The sequence below is a fragment of the Zingiber officinale genome, chromosome 7B (assembly GCF_018446385.1).
Source record: "Zingiber officinale cultivar Zhangliang chromosome 7B, Zo_v1.1, whole genome shotgun sequence".
Taxonomy (NCBI): Eukaryota; Viridiplantae; Streptophyta; class Magnoliopsida; order Zingiberales; family Zingiberaceae; genus Zingiber; species Zingiber officinale.
In genome coordinates this window covers 119,650,164-119,673,040 of record NC_055999.1, presented here as the reverse complement: position 1 = coordinate 119,673,040, position 22,877 = coordinate 119,650,164, and the positions used below count along the sequence as shown (strand labels likewise).

At 33.9% G+C, this 22,877-nt stretch overlaps 1 protein-coding gene across 1 annotated transcript in view; it reads right to left on the bottom strand.

Annotated features, from left to right (window-relative positions):
* LOC122007292 (CCR4-NOT transcription complex subunit 1-like) overlaps positions 1–19,084 on the bottom strand; it is a 32,690-nt gene extending 13,606 nt beyond the window's left edge. Inside the window, exons 1-24 of the mRNA XM_042563136.1 lie at positions 18,858–19,084; positions 18,077–18,371; positions 17,733–17,961; positions 17,301–17,640; positions 17,103–17,216; positions 16,906–17,034; positions 16,646–16,822; positions 16,369–16,560; positions 9,284–9,421; positions 9,078–9,203; positions 8,736–8,980; positions 6,529–6,632; positions 5,343–5,437; positions 5,035–5,271; positions 4,535–4,747; positions 4,272–4,356; positions 4,016–4,113; positions 3,697–3,842; positions 3,488–3,596; positions 3,261–3,407; positions 1,150–1,197; positions 927–1,055; positions 588–824; positions 315–497 (exon numbers count right to left, since the gene is read on the bottom strand). Coding sequence (XP_042419070.1) covers positions 315–497; positions 588–824; positions 927–1,055; positions 1,150–1,197; positions 3,261–3,407; positions 3,488–3,596; positions 3,697–3,842; positions 4,016–4,113; positions 4,272–4,356; positions 4,535–4,747; positions 5,035–5,271; positions 5,343–5,437; positions 6,529–6,632; positions 8,736–8,980; positions 9,078–9,203; positions 9,284–9,421; positions 16,369–16,560; positions 16,646–16,822; positions 16,906–17,034; positions 17,103–17,216; positions 17,301–17,640; positions 17,733–17,961; positions 18,077–18,371; positions 18,858–18,953 — 3,912 coding nt within the window. The 5' untranslated portion in view covers positions 18,954–19,084. The remainder of the gene's footprint in view (positions 1–314; positions 498–587; positions 825–926; positions 1,056–1,149; positions 1,198–3,260; positions 3,408–3,487; positions 3,597–3,696; positions 3,843–4,015; positions 4,114–4,271; positions 4,357–4,534; positions 4,748–5,034; positions 5,272–5,342; positions 5,438–6,528; positions 6,633–8,735; positions 8,981–9,077; positions 9,204–9,283; positions 9,422–16,368; positions 16,561–16,645; positions 16,823–16,905; positions 17,035–17,102; positions 17,217–17,300; positions 17,641–17,732; positions 17,962–18,076; positions 18,372–18,857) is intronic.
* Between the last annotated feature and the right edge of the window lie 3,793 nt (positions 19,085–22,877).

Genomic DNA, 22,877 nt, shown 5'->3' with positions numbered 1-22,877 from the left:
TGTTTTCAGAATCAACTATGAACAAAATTTTATGTAAATGAAAAGGTCAATTATCCATGCAACCTCAAATAATTATACAAGTAAACTGGTTTGCTAATTAGGCAGTACTGTTCCCACTTCAAAAAAGAATATTCACTTTTGTATGAAACATACTAGATGGAGAACCCTATCAAGTCCTGAATAGCTTACATCAAACCATCAAGAACAAATGTTACAGTTTGACAAAAGAACATTTCTGAACCATATTTCTAACAGTTGCAATAATCGGTGTCTCAAATTTTTGTTTTAAGCAAAAAGTGGATGAAAATAATAACCTGATTCAGAGAAAAAGGTGAAGGTGAAGGTGAAGGTGAAGGGGAAGGGGAAGGGGAAGGGGAAGGTGATGGAGTAACTTCAGTCAATCCCTGAACGGATGAAACTAGTTCAGGTCCGTTTACAATTCCAATTCTGTCTTCTTCCAAAATGGAACCTGAAGTGATATGTGGTGCAGAAGTATACTGCCCCATAATAACAGCACAAAAGTAAACATGGTTAGGAGAAAAATATAGAAAATTCATCCATGAGGGAGGAGAAAATGACTTAATTACTTGAGCCATTGCATTTGGATGGCCTGCCGGATGAGATGAACTATTGACTTCAGTTTGCAATTCTACATGACTCAATGGAGGCAATAATCCTGAATTAATTTCAACAAGTGGTGGATGAGCTGCAGTTATGTCCTTATTCGAAAAATCTGGATTACCCTCTACTTCACGAATCTTGTCTATCAATAGAGTTGTTGGTTTAACTTCTTTCATATCTACACTAAGATTCTTAAATAAAACCTGCAACACAAGAATAAAGTTGAGAAAAGCTCCATAAGCCTAAAAATCTCTTATATTGCTCCTCAAGTAAAGCTAGACTGCAGGAACAAAAGTGGTTATTACCTCTATATCAAATTTCAGGTTCATTTTGAGGTTTGGAAGATTATAGATCTCAGTAAGCAAACTTAGAATCCCCATAGTCCAAGGGTTGGGAGGTTGATAAGCTAAACTGGAATGGCATGGCTCCAGAATCTAAAATAGATTACAAATATATTACATGCCCCAATTAAAAGAGAAAAAGAGAGAGAGCAATTTGCTAAGCAACTAAAATCTAAAAGTAAACTACCTTTGAGGTAAATGGGATTACAGCAATCATCAGACCTTTCTCATAAGCCTAGCAAAAGAATCATAATTCATTTTCAGTGAGGAAATTAAGATAACCAAGGAAAAATAAAATTTAAAAAAAAAAAATGCTGCCTGCTAAAGTGAAATAATAACAAGACAATTGGTAATTTTTTCCGATAAATGATGGAAATAATACATAATGGATAATGATTTCAGTGATGGTCATTGTATAACAGGTCTACACTCTCTAACAACTTTAGATGACAAGTCCCGGTGAAGACAACAAATCCCCAGTATGATTAAACTCATATATACATTGATATTGAGCTATCAAACAACTTCAAGGAATATAAACAAAATTTTTAGCTTGACATCAAATGCTTAATTTGTTTATTAAATTTTGCCAGCATACCAAGAGACAACAAGCTAAAAACTAAATTAATCTCTCAATTTACCTGTCACATATACACTAGTACAAGATTAAAAAGCAATAAAATAATAATAATAATAATAAAAAACATTAACTGGTAAAAATTCTCCAAACAAGAATGAAGAGAGAAAATTAACTCAAGCCAACAAGCATGAATGGAGAAAACTAACTCAAGCAATAGCCTAGGTGAATCCACTTCAATAAGAAGATATGCTACCACTACTAGAACAATATTATGCCTTATGATACCCATCACTCGGACCAGCATTCACTACACTATCAACAGAGTAAAATGAAATAAATATGAAACTCCCAGCTAAGGCCACTTTAGAGTAGCTTGGCAAGATAGCTTCAAGCAAGTGGTATAATAACAACAACTAGACTGATCAAGACAAAATTAACAGCCATCATCAGTAAACTACTAATAGCATATCTGCAATGACCATTCATTTACATGGAACATGATAAACTTGCCTTCTATTACCACTAACTGTGGATAAGGCAACAACAATGATCACTAAAATATGAAAAATAACTTTGTCCACTGTTTGCTTGGCAATTTAAAATTAGATAATAAAGTTGGAGGTAGTAGCTTTGCTAGCTTAGACAATTGCACTACTCAGCTTTATTAAAAGTAGTACAGAAATAATTGCTATGTTTCTTGCATTTATCCCAAACCATACTAAGTATTTGCTATTTATTACATTAATTTAGCAATTAACATACTTTTATCTTAACTGATTTATCCTGACCAGTTTGCTCCAGAGTGACAACAATACTAATTTCATGAGAGGGTCCATGTAGATAAGTTGACTTGGATCATGGCCTGGATTGTCACTCACAGGTCACTGCCACCCAATCGCTCCATGCGATTGCTCACTGCCTGCACCATCATCACTCAATCACTCACCGGCCAATTGCTCATGGTATTGACCACCAACTCACCCACTCAATCACACATTGCCAGCACCATCACTCACTTGCCCAATCTCTCACCACCTGCCCTCACTAAGGTCGTCGAAGGTGTGAAAGGAAGGAAGAAGGATATTGATGCATTCTTGCCCAATTTTGGGTGGAGCGTTTGAAGCCAAACAAGAATTTCCAAAAGGGGTTTTAACCCCTTTCAGTTTCTACCCAGGAAAATGAACGTGAAGGTCAATCCCATCACGGGTGCTATGCCTTTCTGTGAAATCTGGAAGGAGATTCTTTCCACAGTAAAGAGAATCTTAATCTCTCTTGAAATATTAAAAATCCACCAAAGATAGATTTGGTTAAATTAATATTACCAATAGTATAGCAAACTTAAAACTGTAAAAGGGAAATGAACGTGAAGGTCAATCCCATCATGGGTGCTATGCCTTTCTGTGAAATCTGGAAGGAGATTCTTTCCACAATAAAGAGAATCTTAATCTCTCTTGAAATATTAAAAATCCACCAAAGATAGATTTAGTTAAATTAATATTACCAATAGTATAGCAAACTTAAAACTGTAAAAGGGAAATGAACGTGAAGGTCAATCCCATCATGGGTGCTATGCCTTTCTGTGAAATCTGGAAGGAGATTCTTTCCACAATAAAGAGAATCTTAATCTCTCTTGAAATATTAAAAATCCACCAAAGATAGATTTGGTTAAATTAATATTACCAATAGTATAGCAAACTTAAAACTGTAAAAGGGAATACCTCTATAATCAATTCTTTGGGATCAATTTCTTTTGCACGCAATGCTTGATTCCTACCAATGGTAAATTTCCCAAGCCAACTACCAAGATTTTTAAGAAGTGATCGTTCTTCAGAACTGGATTTAATAAGATCAGATCTTAGCAACACCTAAACAAAGAAGAGGTCAGAAAAAGGAAGATAAATTAGCATTAATAAAACAATTTGAGATGAGCAACAAGACCAAGAACCTTGCAGTTCTCATACGTAGCTTTCACTATCTCCTTATTTAAGATTTTTGAGTTAACTTTCTCCAAGAATTTTAGGTACAAGTCGTGAAAATTTGGTTCAATGCTTGCCCTACAAGAGAGACCATTAATGGAAATCCAGGTAAACTTCAAACAAAAATCAAAGTAAAGGAATGGATATGAAAACTACATCAGAGAACATCCATATCAACCTTTTCATCACCATGTACTGTGCAAACCAAGGATAATATTGCTCCTTGAGAACCTCACTGAACTCTTTAGCTTTTCCTTCCATGTTTGAAGTTGAAATGTTGTTGATCATGAAAAATATCTTGTCTTGGATTTCTGATGGAGGAACCTAAACAAAAGGCATATACCCAGTAATTATAAATGGCCATTGAGATTCAAGATCACAAACTAAGAAATAGTAATGCCCCAATGATCCTAAGCTTGGTATACAGGATTTCTCAGCATTGAGGACAACAAAGTACAAAATCAATGGACTCAAACATCCAAAGATATGAGAGTAACCTCAATTGGTGTATCTCTCCTCTCAGCTGCAGCAACAAGTGTTTCAATGTTTAATGCAGCCCCAAAACCTGTGTTGTAAGAAGGTTGCCGAAGCATGCCTATAAAAGTAATATCAATCATGTTCCACAATGATATACCAAAAGGTATTAGGAAATAAAAATTAGAAATAGACATAAAGCACCTCAAGCTTGCAGTGCCTATTCCACATGGTAACAAAGGAACTAAAAATAATAACTTTAAATCTTTTTTATCTTACCAGAAGCTGTAGTGCCCCGAGCACGAAGGAAATTTGGGGATGATGTAACAGAAGCTGGTGTGGCAACAGAATGATGAGATGTGATCTGCAAATGATGTAAAATATTTGTCACCAGATTGATAAGTCCTAGAGAGCATTCGGGAAAGCAAAAAAATCAACATTAATGAAAACAGAAGTCAGCCATGAGTCTTCATAAGCATTTCAATGAATTTAGTAGAGAAAGTTTAACTTCAATATCATCATCACATAAATTAAACAAACACCTTCTGGTTAGCAACTGATTCTGACGATCCAGAAAGAAATGAAGATTGCCCAGTATGTGATGAAGGAGGCTTTGTATGAGTGGCAGACATGGCAGAAGCTTTGCTCTTTTCACCAAGAAAACCCTGATGCCTCTGCTGCAACTGCAAAGAGGAAAACTGGTGGCCCAGGTGGATAGAAGCTGAACCCATCATGTGCCATGATGACTCAGATGCCTGTGTTAAAAAAAAAAGAATTGAAAGCCATTTTACTCAGATAAATGGAAGTCTAATATTATCCTATCTGAAAGTTAATGTAAGAATGAGATGGTGTACAAAACCAAAGCAAGTAACAAATACTCAAAATTCAAAATGGAGATTTCTCAAAAGCATCCAAACTCTATCTAGAGTTCTAAGAACTAAGCCAGCAGAAAATTATATATAAATCCAATCTAAGCTTTTTATGAAGACATGAAAGAATTGATAGGCATACAATTGATATAACGGATTTTACCAATACATACCTCCATGGTTTCAGTAGAAGGTGCTCCAGAGCTTTGTTGATCAATGCTAATTGGGTTACCACTATTTGACTCTGACTGGCTAGAGGAAATCCTCGTGAGCGCTCGTTCAATGAATGAAACCAATTCAGCATGTGTACCACGCAAATGAGATATCTGTAATATGTGATTGCAATAGGCGGGCCACTCAACTAGACGATCTGTAAACTGCTCTAATGCATTGGCACCAAACATAAACATCTGAATCAAACAGAACTATAGTTATCATCTAGAATTAGAAAATATAAAGGAAGAAGAAGATATATACAAACTTTGGAATCAACAGATTTACGCAACGCATGGATAACCCCACGTAAAGCGATACCAAGCGCAATATCTGTCACCAGTTGGTGCTTTATTAAAGAACCTATGCAAATAGGAATATAGTCAAAAAAAAATGTTCTAAGAGAAAAATAAAACTAAAATATTTGACAATTAAAACTAGGATGAAAATGACAACCAGATACAAAATCTTACTGCAAAATTTTAAGGCGGTGATTATTGGAGAACACATTGAAGTTAATTTTATCAACATGTTGGTTGTTGAAGTGTCAGGCTGGATTCGTATTAGGACACAAAAATTTTAACATAAGCTGCAGCCGGTTTTGGTGGAGAAATACCCAAATTGAGTTATGCTAGATCTTGAGTTTTGCATCAAAACAACAAGAACACTATCTCCTAGGGAAATGGTAACTTGTAAACTTTATGGACATAATTATGTAACATGACCTTATATAGGGACTAGACGAGAATAAAATTCTACCCATAAAATCTACTAAAGAGACTAAACTGAATAATTTACTAAAATAATGGTTACATGATTTGCAATGAAGCCCAGGATCGGCTTCAGTTTCAAATAGTGACTTCTGCATAGCCCTACCTTTCTCACTTCATGTATGTTGAAATACCAATTAATATGTTTGTCAAAATATTGCAAGGTTTAATTTCGCATTTTCATCTAAAAAGTTAAATTAGCACAATAAGTTACCTCAGAAATAACTCTAGTAAATACAAAAAGATTATAACTCAAGAGTGCACACGTGAAGGGATCTGTGTATCAGATACCCTTTATAGACAATAATATTGAATCAGCACAAGAAGGAAAAACAAGTACCAACTTAACACACTATGAACAGAAATACAAATATGCTTTTTGTGGTATTCCTTCAAAAGGAGAATCATGAGAACAAAACATAAGAGAGCAAAATTTATCAAAAACAATTTTTAATTTGAGTGTACATCTAAAAGGAAATAAAAGGTAGAACAGATATCTAGCAGAAAAACAAAAGATATTAAAAGGAAAAGAGCATGATAAAGATAAATAATGACTTGGTTTCTTTGGGAAACACATCCCAAAAGGAAAGAAAATGTACAAAAGATAAAGAAGAAACAAATACATAAAAAAAGAAAAGGACATAACAGATTGATAAATAACTAGAACCAAATTATGACTCTCACCGAAGAGCACTGCAACTATCTTTAGTTGCCTGTCGGGATACTTGGGGAAGAACTTGTACTCATCAAATAGATTGTGAATGATACAGTCCAAGATCTTCTGCTGCCTGAAATTAATTGAACAAAATTAAAAAAAAAAACCTCTACAATTAACAACTAAAAGAGAAACAAAATGAATAGATTCTTCAATAGTGTAACTATTAGCAAAATAAAAACAAAGAGAGTACTTGGAACTTCTATGAGTTTCTTTGTGAATGGTTATAGACTAAGTGGATAAAGGAATTAATACAATTGAAGGATTTGAATTTTCAAGGAATGGATGCAGCAAGAACAACTTCCCATATATATATACATGATAGTTGAGTTTCCAAGTATTATTTTTTTGCATATCCTAGAAAATATGAAAAAAAAAAAACAGAAACTCTCAGAACAATTGCTGAAGATGGAGGTTCGGACACAGAAAAGAAATAATATGGACAAGCCAACATAATCATTACTACTTAAAATGAAAAATGTGAAGCGGAGTAACTTGATAAACAGCGATACAACCTTTTGGTTGGATATCAAAAGTAAACATTTCTTTCTTGAAAAACTTGAGTACTCAAGTGTATTAGAATACCTACTTTTTAGCATAATCCATCGAGCATATTTCAACTCCTCACTACTGTAAAATGAAATTGTGAAGCACAGTGACGTCATAAATAATGCCACATCAAGAGGCATTAAATGGGCCAGACTGTGAGAGTTGGGCCATGCCAGGCTGGGCCAAACTTTCCCCATGAGTCACACTAGGGCAGAGTTTCTCAAAATTCCTATTCTCAATTGTCATTCTCTTAATGTCGTTAATTTCTCTACTAACCTCTCAAATTTATTATTATTATTTTTATAAATTTTAATTTTATTTTTATTAGCATTATTATTTACTTTATAAAATCCTATCTAATCCACACAGGGTCATCGTCTTAGCCACAACTTCACCATTACTGGACGAACTGCACATGACACAATAAAAGGGTCGAAACAGGCCTAGGCACATGCAAGGTGTATCAACACCTCTAGCTACATCCTTTTGATTTGGCATCAACATTAGCATTTCTTTCTTGAAAAGCATTAGTACATGTAGACAAAATAACAAGTGTGTTAAAATCAATAATCTTAGGCAAATAGTACTTTAAGCATGTTTCAACTCCTCAAAAACAATTGCTGAACTTTTAACTAAAATTTGAATTTATCATTTCCAAATTGAAAACAAGCATTGCTAAATACACATAAAAACTAGCAACACATGAACGCATATTAATGGGCATGTTCATGGATATTTTTTACACAGATTCATATAAGCAAAAGATATGTTCCACAGCAAACATCCTAGTCTCACAATAATAGGTAAAAAAGGGTTTATAAATTTAGATGAGCCATCTTACTTCAGTTTAAACATTCTAACTTAGTAGTTGATTTCTAACATTGTTAACTAAGGTTTAAGTATTCGAACTTAGTCGTTGGTTGTAACAAATTTAATGGGTTAATTTCCTCATCTCAGGCTGTGGTAGGTAGTACCAGCATTCTAACCTAGTGGCTGGTTCTAACAAATTTAATGGGTTGGTTTCCTCATCTCAAGTTGTGGTAGGTAGTAGCATAGCAAACTTATGCATACTGAGGTATTCAAAGATAGATGAGATGGCAGAGCTATTTTATCATATCTTGCTTGCCTAATTAGCTATCCTCTAATTAAATGTTTTTGCTTACTGTATTTCCCTTTTTCCTACCCTGCAATTTCAACATGGTTTTTAGTTCAAATTTCCAACCTGCCCTCTTGAACAACAAAGCATATCATGCCAATAAGCAGGAATGTCAAGAGAGAGTGTATCATCACAAGCAAGATGCCAGAGTGTGGTTTGTTCAAATGGTATCATCTTGCTGAAAGAGTCCACATCTAAGCAGTCACCTGCAATTGATGGCAAATAGGCAAACTACAAGCACATATTGATTCCAACTGCTAGATGAACCACGCCATGAGATGTCACCCATAAAGTCTATAATCAAAGTTCTCTGACTATAGAACAGAAACGTAACCATAATAAATCATAATATTTGACCCATACTCAAAAGTTAAACAATCGCTCAGTCTGACAATGCAGAGAAGTAGAATGGAAAAGGAATGCTCCTGAATTACAATGGAAATTCAACTAAGAATCACTAACTCAACAGACCTTGGATCAGAAGATTCTTTGAAACGTGCAAGCATCTGAATCATAGCATCAATGGTCAACTGTCCAGAGAACATCTGATGGAAATAGGTATTCACCTCTGCATCTATATCATCTGAAACACCCTCTGAAACTGTCGGAACCAATGGTTCAACAGTTGGAATCCTTGGATTAGATGATACATGCAGTTTCTTTATTTCCTCAAAATGCTGGTTAGAAATAAACTGTCCAGAATGTGCCTGGAGAACCTGAACATTGGAATTTTATATTTGTGATGTTACGCAATGTCATGAATAAATGGATTATATGCATCAACACTAATAGAAACAGGAACTATGAAATGACCTTTAAGAATATTGAACATGTTTCATGATATTCATTCAAAATAGCTGATCGAGACTCTGGAAGAGAGACATCTGGGATATCAGCTATTGCATCACCGAGTGCTTCTTTTAGAAACGTCAGACAATCCTGGGGTCATAGAACTTCTTGAACCAAGAAAAGCAAGGGAACTAATTATTCAAAGTATACTCATATTATCATAACATTACCTCAAAAAAAACATCTTTATATGCAGTCAAATATTCATTCAACCAATTCTCGAGATTAATGTGATCTTTCCTGGAAGCAACAGCAGCCAATCTAATGCTAAAAGGAAAAGGAGTTGCGACCAGAACAGATGATAAAATCTGCAAAAAAAAAAAAAAGTTGGGTATGTAAATAAGCACATCTAAATGAGAGCTACACATCCATCAACGAAAACTATTACAAATGAAATGTTTACTTGCTTGTATCAAGTACAAGAATAGTGATACATAAAGATTGTGGATTTGTTAGTCTTTAGCAATTAGCAATTTATAGATTAAGAATAGGTCATCCTATTGCAGATTTACTGACACAAGATTTAAAGTTTACCAAAGCAGAATGTTGTTTGTGCAATTATGGAGGGGTAAACCTATCTCAACCTATTTTCCTTCAGCCTGCGGTTGACTTTTTTGAGCATGATAAAGATTTTACAGCCTGAATCACACTAGGCAACAGACCATGCCCGGCATAAAAATAGGAGATTATTTAAACAATTGCCTTGTAGATAAAAATCATCTTTCTCTATCCCATGAACACCTTACACGTTCCTCAATTCAACTCTTCCATTACCTCTCTTTATCAAAAGACTGTCCTAATCAAATCCAACTCAAACATTATTGCTCATATTGCCTCATTTCCATCCAAATTGAGACCCTTCTGTTAATGTCATTTTTAAAGGTGATGCTGTCAGAAAAGCAAGCAGGTTCAAGCAGAACTACTTTCAGTAACACACTTCATATTTGCAATCCTACCAAGAAATCCGAGAAACATTATTGCTCAAATTGTCTCATTTCCATCCAAATTGAGACCCTTCTGTTAATGTCATTTTTAAAGGTGATGCTGTCAGAAAAGCAAGCAGGTTCAAGCAGAAACTACTTTCAGTAACACACTTCATATTTACAATCCTACCAAGAAATCCGAGTCTCAGAACTCTCAGTCACTGGTTCCACAGTCAGAAATCCAACTGGGACCTACATGTCTCATCAATGATCTCCAATAGTTACATCCATAAAAAAAAAAAAACTCATGGCGCATTAGGTTTATATACTAACAAAAATATGGAACTGCAGAACGGGCAAGTGAATCTTAACCTGAGAATTTTACATCTGGCTCATATATGCAATTAAATTACCATGTTTATGAATATCACGTATTTTATTTCAATATTTTTCAATTCCCAAAATCATCCCATCTTTCATGACATCATCTAATGTATTTTAAAATTACTAAGTATCAGCTGTTAGATCCCATCAAAGCTGTGTGCGAAGGCAATGAATATTGTATTTGCTAGCATATGACTCAATTATTGAACCTACCAGATCTTCAATTAAGCTCTATGACAAGAGAAATAAATGCAGAATCATTCAAGCATATGAACCTATTATTGAACCACCCCTTGTCAACAATGTTGCCTAGAAAACGCAATGCATCTGCATTAACAATCAAAGCAAGCCTCCTATACACCAACCTTCTAAGATTCAAATGGTAGATCATAGATCAAAGACTAATTCAGGTAGCAAGAACTTTCAAATATTAACCATGCAACATTATGGATAATGTTCCACTTGACAAATAATTAGAATCAGATGTTTGGCATTCGGCCTTGGCACAATAGTAAAATTATTGCCGTGTGACCTTGTGGTTATGGGTTCGAGTAGTGGAATCAGCCTCTTATAATGCAAGCTAAGGCTACATACAATAGACCCAACCAATGTGGCTCGACCATTCTCAAGACCTCGCATTGGCAAGAACTTCATACGCCTTTTTTTTAGATGTTTGGCATACAAAAAGGTTATATTCGTAAGCCTATCAAAATAAAATATAAAACCTTTTTAAAAAATTGCATTGCATCAATTGAAGTAGTTTTTTCTACAAGCTTATCAGTTATTTATAAATCTTACATAATTATTCAAAAGTTTCCCATTATTATTCAACAACCAAACTTTCTCCCACTAAGTGGGGTCGGCTATATGAATATTTTTACGTCATTAAGCTCTATCTCCTACTAAATCATAATCTCTATTTAAATAAATTTTATCTTGTTTTAATATTGCTAACCAAGTCTTTTTTTTTTATCTTCCTCTTCCTCGTTTGATATGCGTGTTTGTCATAGTTTCACATCGTCTAAATGAAAAATTTATTAGTCATCTAAGTACATGCTCATACCATCTTAAACATGTCTTACGAAGTTCTCCCTCGATAGATGCAACTCCGACTCTCTCTAATGCTCTCATTTCTTATATTATTCATCTCGTATGTCAACACATCCACCTTAACATCCGCATCTCTATAACTCTCATGTGCTCGAGTCATAGCCCAACATTCAATTCCATATAACATAATAGGTATAACCGCAGTTTTATATAACTTTCCTTAAAGTTTTAGAGGTATTTTAAGTCACATAAAACACCCGACACTCTCCTTTCTTTCAACCATCCTGCTTGTATTTTATGTAGAACCGTCAATTTAGGTTGGGCCCGTCGGGTTGACCCACCCCGCCAAACAATTTAAGTTGGGTTGAAATTTTATCAACCTAAGCCCGTCACGGGCCGACCCACCTGGGCCCGCGACTCGTGCGGGTTGGCCCGCAACAGGCTTGGGTTGGCCCGTGGATTGAAAAACACATGTAAGCTAAGTTTTATGTCAATTTATTATTTTTTTTATAATTTTAAAATAAAAATACTACTTTTTATTAAACATAATAACTCGTTTATGTCCATTTATATTTAAAATATTCGTTTCTGGATACATTTAATTGATGAAACCTTTCCGAAATAAAACGTTGAAGATATGAAATATTTTTTTAATTTTTTTTTAATTTTTGATAGGCCCGCGGGTTAGCATGCCTAATCCGCAACCCGCCTTGGATTGAGTCGAGTTGGGAATTTCCCAATCCGCCAAGATGACGGGTTCCTTCCTTGCCCCGCCAAATGGTTGGCCCGCCATGAGTTAACCCACCCCGCCATGGGTTGGTCTGTCTAACAACTCTAATTTTAAGTAAAACATCTCTCCCAATCCCTCCATCGTTTTGTAAAAATGATCCTAAATATTTAAAACTCTCGATTCCGAACAACTTGTCATCTCCTATCTTAACAATTGGCTCATTACATCTAATATTACTAAACTTAAATTCCATATATTCTGTTTTTAATCTACTAAGCCTAAAACATATCTCTTCTAGTGTTTCCCGCTAAGATTCTAGTTTAGCATTTACTCTTTCACGTGTTTCATCTACCAAAATAATATCATCTGAAAATAACATGCACCATGATACTGTGTCTTGAATGTGCGCCGTGAGTTCGTTCATAATTAGTGTAAAAAAATAGGGGCTTAGAGTTGATCCTTGATGTGACTTTATTATTCCGACTGAAGTCTTTACTCTAGTTGTTACATCCTCATACATATCATTAATTAGTTCAATATATGTTACGCTAACAACGCTCTTATCTAGAATTCTCCATATAATTTCTCTTAAGATTCTATCATAAGTTTTTTAGCTTCTATTGTCGACTTTTCATATATGAACCCAAATTAATTTTCGATCACTATGGTCTCCTTAATCTTTTTTCTATTACTTTTTTCCAAAATTTCATAGTATGACTTATTAGTTTAATACTCCTATAGTTTGTACAATTTTGTATGTCTTCCTTGTTCTTATGCAAGGGAACTAGAGTAATTATCCTCCATTGATCAGGTATTTTTTTCGTTTTCAATATCATATTAAATAATTTTGTAAGTCATTCAATACTTTATTTCCCTAGGCACTTCCATACATCTATCGAAATATCATCTGGTCCAACGACTTTTACATACAACAACAACAATCACCAAGCCTTTTCCCACTAGGTGGGGTCGGCTGTATGAATCTTTTTACGCCATTGAGCTCTATCTCCTATTATATCATCATCTATATTTAAATAAATTTTATCTTGTTTTATTGTTGCTAACCAAGTCTTTTTTGGTCTTCCTCTTCCTCGTTTGATATGTATATTTATCATAATTTCGTATCGCCTAACTGGAGCATTTATTGGTCATCTAAGTACATATCTGTACCATCTTAAACGTGTCTCTCGGAGTTTTTCCTCAATAGATGCAACTCCGACTTTCTCTCTAATGCTCTCATTTCTTATTTTGTTCATCCTCGTACGTCCACACATCCACCTTAACATCCTCATCTCTGCAACTCTCATTTTCTGCTCATGTGCTCGAGTCATAGCTCAACATTCAGCTCCATTTACGATAAAAATTTAAATTTCTATGCTCATTTGACTTCTTAAATTACCTAAATTAAGTTGGTCACCTAAACCTTCATAAAAAAATTGATGAAAATACCTCTTCCATCGCTCTTTTATTTCTCCATCGTTTACTAGTACTTTATTATATTCATCTTTAATACATTTTATTTGGATAAGATCTCTTTTCTTCCTTCCTTTCTCTCACTTTAGTTATTTTGTAAATGTCTCTTTCCCCTTCTTTTATATCCAATTTTTTATATAATCGTTCAAAAGTTTATATTTTTTTAAGTTTTACTAGTTTTTATAAATATATAATTCATTATAAGATATTTATTTTTTCCGTCATTTCTCTTATACTTTCTCATTCCACCACCAACATTTTTTACTTAGTGGTGCATGTCCCTTTAACTAGTACACTCTTAGCTACTATTTTCAACTTTGATATCATCTTATCCCATGTCGTATTAGAATCACCGTATTTTCACTTAATACTTTACTTCTACCTTCTCCTTAAATATATTTTGTTTTCCATCATTTAATTTTCACCACTTAATTTTATGAGTTGTATATAGTTTCTTTAACTAAATATTCTTTTCTTTTCTTAAAAAAATATATTAGTTAATATAAGATCATATGCTATCGTAAAATCTAATATAGTTTTTCCTTCCTCATTTCTCGTTCCAAACCCATAACTCCCATGTATCCTCTCATATTTCTTATGTTTCACTCCGACATGCACATTTAAATTACCTCGTATTAAAATCATTTCATTTGGCGGAATGTTTTATAATATTTCATTTAAATCATCCCAAAACCTTGATTTGGTTGTTTCATCTAATCCTACTTGTGGTACACATACGCTAATTATGTTCATAGTTTCTTTTGCCACTATTATCTTAAGAGTTATAATTCTATCCCCTTTTCTAACTAGTTCTACAACTTCATCCTTTAATGAACTATTTACAATAATACTCACTCCATTTCTTGCTTTACTCTTTCCAGTGTACCATAACTTAAAACCCGAATTCTCTATCATCCTTGCCTTCTCACTTAGTACAAAAAAAATACTAATTCTTCTCCTAATCATCGTATATACGACCTCCATTGATTTACTAGTGAGGGTTCCTATGTTTCATGTTCCAAATCTTAAATTATTAGTTTTCCTATTATATTTGTTCTTATCCAACTTATGGTGTGAGAGTTCTTATCTATTTAACAATACACCCAAGTATATAGCGATCTTTGCATATACGTTTCAGTCGGGCCTATAACGTGAACTCTTTCATATTTAGCACTACACCTGAGTTCTGGAGATATAGCGATCTTTGCCGAGACGTTACAATCGGAACCTGCAACGCATTCCTTCCGGAGAACAAACTAACATTAGCACAATAGTTTAATTGATCCATTCATTGAATATTTGGTATAGTTTTAACGCTGGCTGGCAACCTAACGCAACCCTCCTCTATCCAGGCTTAGGACCGGCCATGACCAGTCGTCATAGGCAGAGTTTAACTGGTGTCGCCATGACTGGTCCTTTCCCATTATTATTCATACAACATCTAATTACATTAGCAATTATGTGAAGATAAAGATAATAAAGGTTTAGAAGTCTTCTGTACCATAAGGAATATAATTAGAAATCAAATCCAGCGAATATTAATAGTTAAATGAAAACTGGAATTGGAATCAGGAAAGTCCAGTCATAAAACAATGATAACAGTTGACTGATTGGATCAGACAAATTGAAATTGTATAAAATCATAATTCAAATAAAAATGCAGGAACCAAAACAGAAGAAAACATCTAATAATAGAGAAGATACAAGAAGATACGCAGGAATCCTAAAAAATATAGGTAATTTCTCTATTTTTTGGCAATTACTTGGATTATTAACCCCAAACAATATGCATCATTTAGCAGTTAGCGTAAAACAAAAGTATAATAATAAAACACCCAATTTGACCGGGTTCTAGTTGTTTCAATATTTCAAAAGCATTGTTAATCAATTTAAGTTGAAGTTTAAAAATGATTTCTATTCCCTTCGTAGTAGAGAAAATAATTGTTTGCCCCTTTATTGAATAAAGCCCCTCTTTGCAGAAGAGAAAAAGTAAAATGTATGCATAAATCATCTTACTAAATTGACAGGCAAGTAGCAACATGAAAATAAAACTACAGGCAAGTTACACTCCCAGCAAGTTGTTCTTTAGTAAATGCATGAGAAATCACAATCATCATTGACAGATGGAGTGCTAATGTGTGTCTATATGTTTGGTGCACTTATAAAATAGAGAATTACGGTGAACATAAAGTACTGATCTATTGCCAGCAATTGCAAAAGCAAACCACTCCATTGGTCGGGCAAGCTTTCTAAGAATCCTCGAAGAACTAGGTTGGGATTTATGTTCCATAGATGAGCAAATGTGCAGCTTCTTGAGGGATCTTTTAGAATCACAAAAAATAATGTAGAAGATACTTCATAATGGATGAGATTGTACGTAAGAACAATAAAAAACGCTCCATTGGTCAATGAAAATGAAGATATTTAAGCGAGATCAAAATAAAATTCTATAGAACAGGAGAATAAGCATGACATGTTAAAGTCCCACCAAAAAATCACGTAGTCAGTAGCCGTATATTTTGCTTATTGTTTGGAATATCAATATAATAGTAGGTAGTTTAATAGGTAATGGAAAAAAAAAAATGTTCAGGATAATATTTAATACCTTGGCTGCAAAAGCTAAGAAAATTGCATAATACAAAAGGTAAATATCATGCCTGGAACAATATAATATTGCTAAATCAACAGCAATTACCTTCAGATCATCACATAGATCCACAATCCTAAATAAAATCTTGGGATCAATCAAGCTTTCTATGAATCCTCGAAGAACTAGGTTGGGATTTATTTTCCATAGATGAGCAAGTATGCTGCTTTTTGAGGGATCTTGTAGAATCACATGAAATAATGTAGAAGATACTTCATACTGGATGAGATTGTAAGTAGTCTGTTTGGAACAATAAAAATAATCAATTTGATTATTCAGTAAAAAAACACCTTCCAGAAACTCAGGAAGTGAAAGAATATCATACACTGATGTGAGCAACTCCAATAAGTAAAACCTCAGGATACTGACTAAGAGGGTAATCTAATATGACCCTGACCAAACTAGCATGGCCACTTTCGGCAAGCTGGCATAAAATCTCCAACAGATCTAGACAAAACCATGCCTGATTTCCATTCTTGAGATGCTCTAGATCAGCAATTGTCTGAAAAAATATCAGAACAACAGTTTTGCATGAAGAAACTAATGAATATGCAAATACAGAACCACAATAGCAATAGCAAATACCAGCTGCCTTGAACAGTGTTTGAATGTGAAAACTTCAGGAGGAGCTGACACAGCATATCTCAAAAAAGAAAGCTGCCCTTCAGCATTCTTCCAAGCAGAGCCGCAAATAGCATGGAGTGGGAAAGGATCCTATCAAGCAAACTTAGCCTTTAGCATGCTAGTGACAAATTTATTTTACATCCGCAAGCAAAGAGTACCTGACATGCACTTTTATATATGGACATTAAAAGTGAAAATGCAGTTTCATCCGGAATCACAAAGCCCTCATGGTCAAGGTTTTCCATGACAAGTGCCCAATTTGTCTTTGGAGCCTGCATACAAGTTAGGATTAAGAAAATGTTTCTTATATAAGATAAATTTTTACCTTTGCAGCACTAGACAAAAATTAAACTCACAATTTCCTTAATTGTTTCAACAAGAACATTAACATTCCACGTGTTCAATAGTGAAGAATCACTAGCAAAGCAGCTACCGAGAGCTGAACAGAAAGTTGCATGAACATTTAGAGGATCTTCAAGATTGGAATGATTGCAGGCAATTATCCCTATTAACTTTGAAATTGTCTCTTCGTTGAGTGGTTGGAATTGAGACAGTATCTCTTTACAATGAGAAATGTCAATTGTGCATCCATAGCCCAATTCTGCCACTATGTCAGCCATGCTAATCTCCTTTTCAATTTCAGCTAATGCAGCATCAAAATCATTGTCAAAACATCCAGAGAATAATTCCAAATGCCTGTGATATAACAAAGTATGGATGAAAAACTTGAAATTTGAGTTGCTCAGGATGCTCAAACTTACAATTTTCACTAGATACATTCAAACAACCTGAAATTGTTGACGACATTGCTCTCATTTGTCAGCAACGGGGCTGACAAGAAAAAAGATCTCCCTTTCAGTTGAAGAAGAGATAGAATTCTAGTAAAAGAATCCATGTGCTTTGAAAGCCCTTCAGTTCGATAGAGAAACATGACAATATCATGAATTTGGTCTGTGTGCAAAGTGGAGGAAGGATTTGCACATAATTCCTCAATTTGAGCAATACAAAAATTTTGACCTAACAATCAAAGACGTTGTTCAATCACGTAATATAAAATTGAGAAAATGCACTTTTGAAATATATGAGAGAAGAAGAAAAGGTAGTATTCTTGGATCCAAGTAAACAAACTAACCTCTCATCTTTAAATCTGGATTATTAGAGTCCAATAAAGCAAGCCCAACGCCTATTTTCTCAGCCACTGACATACCCAGTGTGTTTGAAATATCTTCAAGGAGACTTTCATTTATCGAAATGCTACTCAAAGCTTCAGAAAGGTTTGTACTGAAATGTGGTTTGTCTAGCAAATATCTCACAACAGAAGAAACCAAATCTTTTTTCAGCGGAGGAATATCTCCATCTTTAACTAAAATTTGATCCAAACACATCTGAAGCAAGAAGGTGCTGCCATCACTTCCACACTCCACGAGCTGAAAGAAAATTGATAAGGTTATATGAGATAAGAGATCATTTGAGTTGGACGACAAAAACATTTTCAATATTCTTTTTTAGTAGATAACAGCGGCCAAGATTGATAAGAATAAAGAGCAGCAAATATATACATATAAGACTCTAGCAAGGTATTCCATTTCAAATCTTCCATCAGGACCTTACTGTCCAGGAAAAAAAAAACAAAGAACAAACCGGCATAGTTTTATTTGCCAGGTACAAAGAATGGACATTTGCGAAGCAGAAATCAAGAAGGCTAGTCAAGAAGTTTAATTTTAACAGGGTTTTCGAGTGACACCCACCCCCAATCGAAAACACACCAAAGCCTAATCTCTGTAACACCGAACAATTCGCCATCCATATAGAATGAACCGTCGCCCTCTCGAGGGAGGCGCTACTCGCTGTCTATGACGTTCAAAAAATCGAGAAATCAATGCGACAAATGAGTAGGATACGGGTCCAGTTACCTGGAAGAGTTCCCGGAGGGTGGAGTCGAAGTTGAACTCGTTCACGCTGTGCAGCAGGAACCGGATCTGACCGGCGAAGACGAAGGAGGAAAGCATCGCGGCAGCGGCGGCAACGGTGGAAGCGGAGGATGGCCGAGCAGCGCTAGGGTTTCCAAGCTGATGGAAGAACCGAGCGAGAGACAGAGGGGAATCGCGGTTTTGGAACGAACAGCAGGAAAAGGCTTTGCCTAAAGATGACCAGATTTATCATTTATAGCCATGGGATATGGATATCATTAAAATCAATAAAGGTTATTTTCTAAAAACAACCCCAAGGTACACTATTTCATACCACACCACAATAGTTTGTTAATATTAACATAGTCCTTGCATTTACTGATAATTTAAGGAAAGAAATAAAGTTAAATATTTTTTATTTAAAATAGGTATTTTATTAAATAAGAATTTTCATAACATAGTATGATGATATAAATAAGGCAAATAATAATGTATTTGAAATCTAATCATGTTAAAATATGATAGGGAACTTTTTAAAATATTAAAATAACATCTTATTCGTCGTATTTTAATATCTAAAGTTTTTTTTAGAACAAATTTAATTAAACCAATATTATCTTAGAGTAATTTGATTAAAATTTATTATTTCCAATAATTTTATTAAAAAATATTCCAAAAGAAGTACACAAATTACATTATCTTACATTCCAAAAATTGAATTAGTATGTTTTCTGATTTATCTTAGTAACTAATAAAAAATTTTACGGAGTCAATCATTTCCATAATTAGTCATATAAGTTAAATATATAATGTAAAAAAAATCATCAAAATATAGTCCCAATCTCGTGCAACCATAAGATGTTTGAGACAAATTAAAGCAATGACAAGTTTTATGGTGGAATTTCAATTATGGAGATCAATTGTTGGACAAATTATCAAGAATAACTTAATTTTGATTTATTCTAAAGATAGTTGATAGTAAAAGGTGATTATATTTAATGTTAGATGTCCTTTATATTTTGATATTTAAAGTATATAAAAAGAGATAAATCATGCTACAACTTATAACCAACCATTAAATTAACTAGAGGTGAAATTAAGAGGGTAGACGGTATTAGTTAAGGAGATCAAATCTTCTGTCCCTAAATTTTTCTGTCCCCGTGTCCCCTTATCGATCGGATGGACCATATTACATCTCAAGGATGTCTTGCAGATCACGAGGATACTGCACACATCTTAAAGATGTCATGATGTCTTAAGATGTAATCTGGTCCGTCCGATCGACAGGGGACACGGGGACAAAAAAATTTAGGGACAGAAGATTTGATCTGTTAGTTAAGGTCAGTCTTAGAATAGTTATCGCTATATAGTTTAAAATCATTAGAGCAATATTTAACTATGTCAAAATCTTAACTAAAATTACATTATTTTAAAGTAATAATATTGATTAAAAAATATGCCATTTAAGATTAATTTTATCCAAACTATTTCATCTCAAATATGGAAGAGTATTTTAGACATAAAATTATTAGTTAAGTTTTTTAAAGTTTCCAAAAAGAATATTATTTTGAAAATATAAATAATTAATTACTTCCTTTTAATATTCTACTAAATACAGTTACACTTAATTATAGTTTTTATATAATGTAATTCACATCTTTTATATTGTCCAGATTAAAACGGTTGGTTGGTATTAAGGTGACGTCTAGTTTTTTCTAGGAATTAGAATAGAAATGGAATAATAATATTATAGAATGGTAATGAAAATAATAATATTATGGAATGTAAATAGAAATAATAGTATTATAAAATGAGTATAAGTATGGATATCAATTTTAAAAATATTGTTTTGTTAGTTGAATATTTTTTATCTAAATAAGCTATATTTTTTTCTACTCTTAGAGAAAAATAAGAAGAAAAAATTAAATATGAGAGGAAGTTGAATGTGAATACAAAATTAAATATGAGAGGAAGTTGAATGTGAGAAAGAAAAAGATAAGGAAATGGGAGAGAACGAAGAAAGAGAAAGTGTAATGAGAGAGATTAAGAAGAGAAAATTTATGATGAGAGAGACTGAGAGTAGAGAAAATGAAGGGGGGAAGTGTGATAAGAGAAAAATGAGAAGAAAATGTAAGTACTCCGTGATGATTTTGATGTGATCAACCAAATCAAGTTAGGTCATGTTATTATTTTGATGGCTTGTGTCTAAGTGTGCAGGAATTTAGTAGCATAGGAAGTCAAGCAAAATACGTAGCTAGCGAGAATGACAACACGGGAGAGAGTCGACGGGCTCGGTGCGTCCGAGGGACAAAACGTTGTGGAAGAGTACGTCGGTGGACAAGAAAGAGGCACAGGGCATTCCCGAGGGATGAGAAGCTGAAGCGGAAAGTTGCTCGAGAAGGTCAACAGATGGGTTTGGGTGTCCCCTATTCCGAATTGCCGAAATCACCCAAGCGAGCGGAACCGGAGCGAAAGACCCGAATAAAAAAGTCAATTAGAAGTTGACTTTGGGTTCGGGCACCCAGCCCTTAATTTTCATCCAACGCGGCGTGACGTGTTCCGTTGCGACGGAGATAAAATTTTATTCTCCTCTAGACGCCTAGAATCCCGACCAGGACTATAAATACAACTATGATCCGAGTAGCTTAATTAGAAGAACACTTGTAAATGTTTCTCTTTTGTTCTATTACTTGTTTGTGAGGCGTCAATACTGTATAAGGCTTCTCCGCTTGAAAAAGACTTTGATAGTGGGCTTCAACTGCTTTGGATTAGCAATCAACTGATTGTAAACCAAGTAACTTCTTTTGTGTCTCTTTTCTTTCTTTAATTACTCAGTTTTCTTGTATGCAAGTGTTAGTTTAATAAATCTGTAATGTTTGAGAAAAATTCATTTATTATTGTGTAGACTATTTACCCCCCTCTAGCCGGCTACCAAGGATCCCAACAGAGAACGCGTGATAGGAGAAATTGAGGAGAGATAAAGTGTGATGAGATAAAATGATGAAAAAAAGTGTAATAAGAGAAAACGAGGAGAGAGTATGTGATAGGAGATTTTAAGAGGAGAGAAAGTAGGATGAGAAATAAAGTATATTGAGAGAGATGTTGAGAAAGAAAGTCTGATGGGAGAGAATGAAGAGAGAGAATATATGATGAGAGAAAATGAGGAGAAAGTATGTGATAGGAGAGAGTACATGATGAAAAAGAAAGGTAGAGAAAGTGATGAAACAAAATGAAGAAAGAGAAAATACGATAAAAAAATGAAGAAATAGCGTATAATAAGAGGGATTATAGAGAGAAAATGATATGAAAGAAAATTTGAATAAATTTATATTAAGAGTATTTTTATTTAAAATAACTAGAATAATATTTAAGTTTTTGGATACGATGAAGATTAAGGAAAAGATGAATTTAATCCATACTTAAATTTTTAAATTTTATTCCAAAATCTAATTTTCAATCAATGAAATAAAAGATTTATGAATAAATTCAATTTCCTATTGAGTGTACCAAACGCCGATGATTGATGTATTAATAAAAATAATCTCAATTAATCTATTCAAAGGGTGATCGATTTGACTATTAGGATAAATTGAAATGTACACATAACGACTAATTGAGAAGTCTAACATCATTTAATTATATCCCTCATTTAGAAAATTTTTTTTATAAATATATTATAACTCAAGTTTAAATTATAAATATTTGAATGATAATTTAAATGCTCTATTATGATATCATAGTCCAGGGGCATGATTGCTACACTAATAGATTTAAAAATCAAATCCTATATTTTGTTAGACTGGAGGAGGATATTGAACGGTTTAAGATTAACTACATCTACTTTTTGCTCCATAATTTTTTATGCTACTTTTACATAATTTATGTCAAATATAAATTACATGAATTACAACCATAATAAGAATTAAATCATATATTTTTTCTACGGTGAAAAAGCAACTAAAATGGATGCATCCAACAGTGGCATTGAGGGACCATGTCCGTTCCTCTATAAATGCAGTTCAC